Source organism: Mobula hypostoma, chromosome 10, assembly GCF_963921235.1.
Source record: "Mobula hypostoma chromosome 10, sMobHyp1.1, whole genome shotgun sequence".
In the NCBI taxonomy this organism is placed as follows: domain Eukaryota; kingdom Metazoa; phylum Chordata; class Chondrichthyes; order Myliobatiformes; family Myliobatidae; genus Mobula; species Mobula hypostoma.
The window spans coordinates 10564691-10572339 of record NC_086106.1 but is presented as its reverse complement, the minus strand read 5'-3'; the positions used below and the strand labels follow the sequence as shown (position 1 = coordinate 10572339).

General features: G+C 58.1%; 1 protein-coding gene across 1 annotated transcript; it reads left to right on the top strand.

Moving 5' to 3' along the window:
• The first annotated feature begins 615 nt into the window (after window positions 1-615).
• LOC134353202 (proline-rich protein 36-like) lies at window positions 616-3821 on the top strand. Its single transcript, XM_063061220.1, has 2 exons — window positions 616-1981; window positions 2086-3821. The coding sequence occupies exons 1-2, from the start codon at window positions 616-618 to the stop codon at window positions 3819-3821; spliced, it is 3102 nt and encodes a 1033-aa protein (XP_062917290.1).
• Window positions 3822-7649: the final 3828 nt, after the last annotated feature.

Sequence of the window (7649 nt, the reverse complement as noted above, 5' to 3'; positions counted from 1 at the left end):
TTCACTCTTTTCCACAGATGCTGCCCGGCCTGCTGAGTTCCTCCAGCATTTTGTGTGTGTTGCTCAAATCAGATCAGGTTAATCGTCATGCAAGGATACAGCCGAACAAGAAACCGTTCCTCCAGGGCCACGGTGTAAAATGAGAGAGAAATAAAAGAACATAGTCACACAAGAAAACACATTTTTAGTCCAACAAGTCCCGCAAATTGATGGCTCCCGACAGCTTGTAATTCCACCAATCCAACACTGGAGGGCAGCACTGACAGGAAAAGTAACGCCCACCGAGGACGGACGCCACGATATGCTGCCTCCAGTGCCTCCTCCTCACCTGGGCTGCAGCAGAAGGCAAGCCCCTGGCCTGAGGCCTAGTCCTTGCTACAACAGAGGCGACACTGCTGTCTCGCCTCCTGTTCCTCCACCAGACAAGGGAAACAGGCCTGTGGCAGTCAATGTCCAACAGGGTCTTGCGATCGCAAAAGAAACGTCCAAGATGGTCACTCGTTATCTCTGCATGACACCTTGGTGCTTTTGAGTAGCAGGTAGCGGCACGGCCTGCACCCAGGGTAAGCTCCCCCGGATCTGATCCAGCTCCCCTTGCAACCCAGCAGCTGGTCTATGTCTCCCGTCACGGCCCGGCACCCCAACTCTCCCATCGCGGCCCCACAGCCCAACTCTCCCATCACAGCCCAACACCCCAACCCTCCCATCACAGCCCGGCACCCCAACCCTCCCATCACGGCCCCACGGCCCAACTCTCCCATCGCGGCCCCACAGCCCAACTCTCCCATCACAGCCCAACACCCCAACCCTCCCATCACAGCCCAGCGGCCCAACTTTCCCGTCGCGGCCCAGAAGCCCAACTCTCCCATCGCGGCCCCACAGCCCAACTCTCCCATCACAGCCCAACACCCCAACTCTCCCATCACGGCCCGGCACCCCAACCCTCCCATCACAGCCCCACGGCCCAACTCTCCCGCCGCGGCCCAACACCCCAACCCTCCCAACGCAGCCCGGCAGCCCAACTCTCCCATCACAGCCCAGAAGCCCAACTCTCCCGTCGTGGCCCAACACTCCAACTCTCCCATCACGGCCCGGCACCCCAACTCTCCCATCACGGCCCCACGGCCCAAACCTCCCATCACAGCCCGGCAGCCCAACTCTCCCGTCGCGGCCCAGCGGCCCAACTCTCCCGCCGCGGCCCAACACCCCAACCCTCCCAATGCGGCCCCACAGCCCAACTCTCCCATCACAGCCCAGCAGCCCAACTCTCCCGTTGCGGCCGACACCCCAACTCTCCCATTGTGGCCCCACGGCCCAACTCTCCCATCGCGGCCCGGCAGCCCACCTCTCCCATCACAGCCCAGCACCCCAACTCTCCCATCGTGGCCAACACCCCAACTCCCCCGTCGCGGCCCAGTGGCCCAACTCTCCCATCGAGGCCCCGCCGCCCAACTCTCTCATCACGGCCCAGCACCCCAACTCTCTCGTCGCTGCCCAACACCCCAACTCTCCCATCGCAGGCCAACACCCCAACTCTCCCATCGCGGCCCAACACCCAACTCTCCCATCACAACCCGGCGGCCCAACTCTCCCATTACGGTCCGGCACCCCAACTCTCCCGTCGCGGCCCCACGGCCCAACTCTCCTGTCGCGGCCCAACACCCCAACCCTCCCATCGCAGCCCCACGGCCCAACTCTCCCATCACGGCCCAACACCCCAACCCTCCCATCACAGCCCAGCGACCCAACTTTCCCGTCGCAGCCCAGAAGCCCAACTCTCCCGTCGTGGCCCAACACTCCAACTCTCCCATCGCGGCCCGGCACCCCAACTCTCCCATCACGGCCCCACGGCCCAACCCTCCCATCGCGGCCCAGCACACCAACTCTCCCGTCGCGGCCCAGCGGCCCAACTCTCCCGCCGCGGCCCGGCACCCCAACTCTCCCATCGCAGCCAACACCCCAACTCCCCCGTCGCGGCCCAGTGACCCAACTCTCCCATCGAGGCCCCGCCGCCCAACTGTCTCATCACGGCCCAGCACCCCAACTCTCTCGTCGCTGCCCCGCACCCCAACTCTCCCATCACAGCCCCACACCCCAACTCTCCCATCGCAGCCCCGCACCCCAACTCTCTCATCGCGGTCTGGCACCCCAACTCTCCCATCGCGGTCCGGCAGCCCAACTGCCCCATCGCAGCCCAACACCCCAACTCTCTCGTCGCGGCCCCGTGGCCCAACTCTCCCATCGCGGTCCAGCGGCCCAACTCTCCCGTCGCGGCCCAACATCCCAACTCTCCCATCACAACCCCGCAGCCCAACTCTCCTGTTACGGCCCGACACCCCAACTCTCCCATTGTGGCCCCACGGCCCAACACTCCCTTCGCGGCCTGGCACCCCAACTCTCCCATCGCGGCCCAACACCCCAACTCCCCCGTCGCGGCCCGGCGGCCCAACTCTCCCATCGAGGCCCCGCCGCCCAACTCTCCCATCACGGCCCAGCACCCCAACTCTCTCGTCGCGGCCCCGTGGCCCAACTCTCCCATCGCGGCCCAGCGGCCCAACTCTCCCGTCGAGGCCCCGCCGCCCAACTCTCCCATCGCGGCCCAGCGGCCCAACTCTCCCATCACGGCCCAGCACCCCAACTCTCTCGTCGCTGCCCCGCACCCCAACTCTCCCATCACAGCCCCGCACCCCAACTCTCCCATCACAGCCCCGCACCTCAACTCTCCCATCGCGGTCCGGCAGCCCGACTGCCCCATCGCGGCCCAACACCCCAACTCTCTCGTCGCGGCCCCGCGGCCCAACTCTCCCTTCACAGCCCCGCACCCCAACTCTCCCATCACAGCCCCGCACTCCAACTCTCCCGTCGCAGCCCCGCACTCCAACTCTCCCATCGTGATCTGGCACCCCAACTCTCCCATCGTGGCCCAACACCCCAACTCTCCCATCGTGGCCCGGCAGCCCAACTCTCCCATCACAGCCCCGCACCCCAACTCTCCCATCGCGGTTCCGTGGCCCAACTCTCCCATCGCGGCCCAACACCTCAACTCTCCCATCACAGCCCCACACCCCAACTCTTCCATCGCGGTCCGGCAGCCCAACTGCCCCATCGCGGCCCAACACCCCAACTCTCTCGTCGCGGCCCCGCCGCCCAACTCTCCCGTCACAGCCCCGCACCCCAACTCTCCCATCGCGGTCCGGCAGCCCAACTGCCCCATCGCGGCCCAACACCCCAACTCTCTCGTCGCGGCCCCGCGGCCCAACTCTCCCGTCACAGCCCCGCACCCCAACTCTCCCATCGCGGCCCAACACCTCAACTCTCCCATCACAGCCCCGCACCCCAACTCTCCCATCGCGGCCCAACACCCCAACTCCCCCGTCGCGGCCCGGTGGCCCAACTCTCCCATCGAGGCCCCGCCGCCCAACTCTCCCATCACAGCCCTGCACCCCAACTCTCCCATCGCGGTCCGGCAGCCCAACTGCCCCATCGCGGCCCAACACCCCAACTCTCTCGTCGCGGCCCCGCCGCCCAACTCTCCCATTACAGCCCCGCACCCCAACTCTCCCATCGCGGTCCGGCAGCCCAACTGCCCCATCGCGGCCCAATACCCCAACTCTCCCGTCACAGCCCCGCACCCCAACTCTCCCATCACAGCCCCGCACTCCAACTCTCCCGTCGCCCCGCGGCCAATACCACAGAAGAGAGGAAAGGACCAGTGGTGTCAGGAATTCCCGATGGACTTCTGGAAGTTATTGCACAATGGGTTCCTTCATCAAATGACCTGGCCTTTCTTCCCCGTGATCTCCTCCTCCGATGACGACTGAGGAGGTGGTGAGGTCAGGGGTCATAAACACAAGAGATTTTGCAGATGCTGAAAATGCAAGCAACACACACACACACACACACACACACACAAAGCTGGAGGAACTTATCAGGCCAGGCAGCATCTATGGAAAGGAGTAAACAGTCGACATTTCAGGCCAAGACCCTTCATCAGGACTGAGAAGGAAGGGGGAAGATGGTGGGGGTGGGGGAGGATAGCTGGAAGGTGAAAGGTGAAGCCAGATGGGTGGGAAAGGTCAAGGGCTGGAGAGGAAGGAATCTAATAGAAGAGGAGAGGAGAGGAGAGGAGAGGAAGGAATCTGATAGGAGAAAGGGAAGGAGGAGGGTCACCAGGGGAGGTGATAGGCAGGTAAGGGGAGGAGGTAAGAGGCCAGAGTGGGAATTAGAAGAAGAGACCGGCGAGGGAAAAAGAAAAAAAAGAGGAAAATGAAATGACCGGAAGTTTGAGAAATTGATGTTCATGCCATCAGGTTGGAGGCTACTCAGACGGAATATGAGATGTTGCTCCTCCACCCTGAGGGTGGCCTCATCGTTATTGTGCTCCCCACCCACTGGCTCGCAGCCACATCATCGCCTGATGTTGTTGCCTTTACGGGCGGAGGACACAGCCGGGACAGCTGAGTGCCCGAGGGGCGGACGATGTTGTCTTTTACACCACGGCTGAGGGGCGGGGCCATGGCCACAAGGCGGGGTGGCACGCTGAAGGCATAGAACGCGGAACAGCACACAAACAGGCCCTTCGGCCCACAACGTCCATGCCGAGTGCAATGCCAAATTAAACGACCCACAGACATAAAAAATTCCAGAAGAACTCAGCCAGGCAGGCAGCATCTGTGGATGTGAATATAGTCAACGAGACCCTTTGTCAATCCCAAATCGCCAACTGTCTATTCCCCTCCCTAGACGCTGCCTGACTTGCTGATTTCCTCCAGCGTTTTGTGTGTGTGTCTGTTGGTCAAGATTTCCAGCATCTGCAGAATCTCTTGTGTTTATGTTTTTAGACTCGAACTTGCACTGTGGGGGCGAAGAGGATGTGATGAGGGCCTTTGGGTCTCTGAGTTACTGGTCTGACCTCTCCCTTCTCCCATGTGATCGTGATGGGCCAGACCTGCGGTTAAAATGGGTCAGCACAGATCCTGACGAGACCGTCTTACAGCCATTGAGTCATGCAGCAGAGGCTCAGGACTTTCGGCCCATCATAGTTCATACCGACCTTCAACCAAACCATCGACACCAGGGGTTTTGATGCCCTGGACCCCTTAGCATTAACCAAGGGTCTTTGGATCCCAGGTTGGGAACCCCTGATCTACACTGATCCAATCTGACAGCACTTTATTGCTGTGCCTTGTCTGTTGACCAAATTGAAAAGTCTCAGTTGGTCAGGGTCGACCGTGGACATTGCGTCCGAGCTGTCTAGATACACAAAGCCAGGGCAGTACGATATGGAGAGCGAGCTGTTGCCCATGTAGCGAGCTCCCCCTCTTCACGCATCAGATGAACCCAAAGGAACGGCAGAAACCGATACCGTTTGGTAGCAGCAGCGTCGCAGGAGTTGCCGGTCAGCGTTGAACTCAACGTGGGACTGCCTTGGGGACACCAGCTCTGGTTTTTTTTCCTCTGGGTTTACTCCCGAAGCCTTCCCCATGAAAGGGTTTAGCCGCCGGGCAGCGGAGGTTTGAGATCAGAATTTTCCTACCCTTTGATGAGCTGCTGACGAGCCCCGTCTGCCCGAAGCGACTGGATTTAAGGCGCCAGTAACCCGCTTTTGCCCCTTCTCCTGTCAGTAGAAACAGCTGGGATTAGTAGCTAAGCCACACGTGAAGGCCAGGAGCTGAACTTGGTTGTCAGAGGCTATTTGAGACACACGCCATTGGGAGCATTTGATAGGTAGTGGGAGCTTGTCCCCATTACTACCCGCAGCTATAACAACCTTAAGGAACCATTGTCCTTGGCTATTAAGGGAGCCTCTGCCTCCACTGCCCGCCTGGGCATTGTGTTCGAGATTCCAACCGAACATCCCCCCGCCGCCCCATGACCCCGAAAGAAACTGTACCTCAGATCCCCTCTCAATCTTTCACTCCCCACCTCAAAGCTGCGCCCTCTGTCCTTCGACGCCACTTGCCATGGGGAAAGCTTTTTGTTACTGTTCGCCTTGACTATGACCCTCATAACTCAGAACTCCCCCTCCCCCTCAGGTCAACCCCCGCCCTCCTTCACTCTGAGGGGAACAAACACAATCTCTCCTCACAACCGGAAGATTCCAGGCCAGGCAACTCTCTGGTGAATCTCTCTTGCTCCCTCTCCAGTGTAAAATGGGAACAAACCGGAATGCCTGGTTCTTCGGTGAAAAGCCGGTAAGTATGCTAATGGGTTCAGAGAGTACAGGGAACCTCACTGTACCAGAATACTCATCCCAAATTCCCCCCTGAGCTCGGCATAACAGCCTGTGTCGTACTCATAACTGCTCACTCTGAACTGGTTGTACACACTCAAACAACTCTACCCTCTTCCTGACTGACTGTACCCTCTCTCTGAGTGATTGTTCCCTCTGAACTTACAGTAGCCCCTTTTCAGACTGCACCCTCTCTGCTGACAGACTGTTCCCTCTGAACTGGCTGTACCTACTCAAATGACTACTGCCTGCCCTGACAGTACCCTCTACCTGAATGTTTGTTCTGCTGGAATTACGGTACCACCCCCCTCCCAGTGGTCTGTACCCTCTGCCCTGCCTGGTCCCGACAAAATGTAGTGGATTCAGCCTCTCACACAGCTAAAGCCCTTCGCTCCGTTGAGCGCATCTACACGGCTCACTGCCGCAGGAGAGTAACATCTATCATCAGGGACCCCCACCACCCAGGACATGCTCTCTTCTTGATTCTGCCATCCGGAAGGAGGTACAACTCACACCACCAGGTTCAGGAACAGTTATCACCCCTCAACCATCAGGCTCCTGAACCAGCATAACTTCACTCAGCTTCACTCGCCCCATCACTGAACTGTTCTCAGATCCTAAGGAGCCACTTTCAAGAACTCTTCATCTCATATTCTTGATATTTATTGCTTATATGCTTAATATTATTATTCCTTTCCCTTATTTAGATAGATAGATATACTTTATTGATCCCGAGGGAAATTGGGTTTCGTTACAGCCGCACCAACCAAGAATAGAGCATAAATATAGCAATACAAAAAAACCCCAGCAGTCAAACAACAAAATGCGAACTATGCCAGATGGAAAATAAGTCCAGGACCAGTCTATTAGCTCAGAGTGTCTGACCCTCCACGGAAGGAGCTGCAAGTTCGATGGCCACAGGCAGGAACGACCTCCCGCGTCGCCCAGTGTTGTATCTCGGTGGAATATGGCCGAAGTCCAACAGTAAAAAGTTCAATATCTGGTCTACAAACACGTTCCTCGATCATAATATACCCCAGATTGCACCATCCGTTGTTAACCAGATCAGTAAACACGAAACTCCTTTTGAATTTCCTTTTGTTTTTACACTGTTTATGTCAATAAAATTGAGAGAGTACAGAGGAGGTTTACTAAAATGTTACCTGGGTTTCATCTCCTAAGTTACAGAGAAAGGTTGAACAAGTTGGGTCTTTATTCTTTGGAGCGTAGAAGGTTGAGGGGGAACTTGATAGAGGTGTTTAAAATTATGAGGGGAATAGATAGAGTTGACGTGGATAGGCTTTTTCCATTGAGAGTGGGGGAGATTCAAACAGGAGGACATGAGTCGAGAGTTAAAGGGCAAAGTTCAGGGGTAACAAGAGGGGGAACTTCTTTACTCAGAGAGTGGTAGCTGTGT

Excerpts from the sequence above, each read along its gene's own strand:
- LOC134353202 (XM_063061220.1), top strand. The coding sequence starts at position 616 with ATGTCTCCCGTCACGGCCCGGCACCCCAACTCTCCCATCGCGGCCCCA. Across the intron at positions 1,982-2,085 it reads AACTCCCCCGTCGCGGCCCA|CCCCACACCCCAACTCTCCC; the intron begins GTGACCCAACTC and ends CTCCCATCACAG.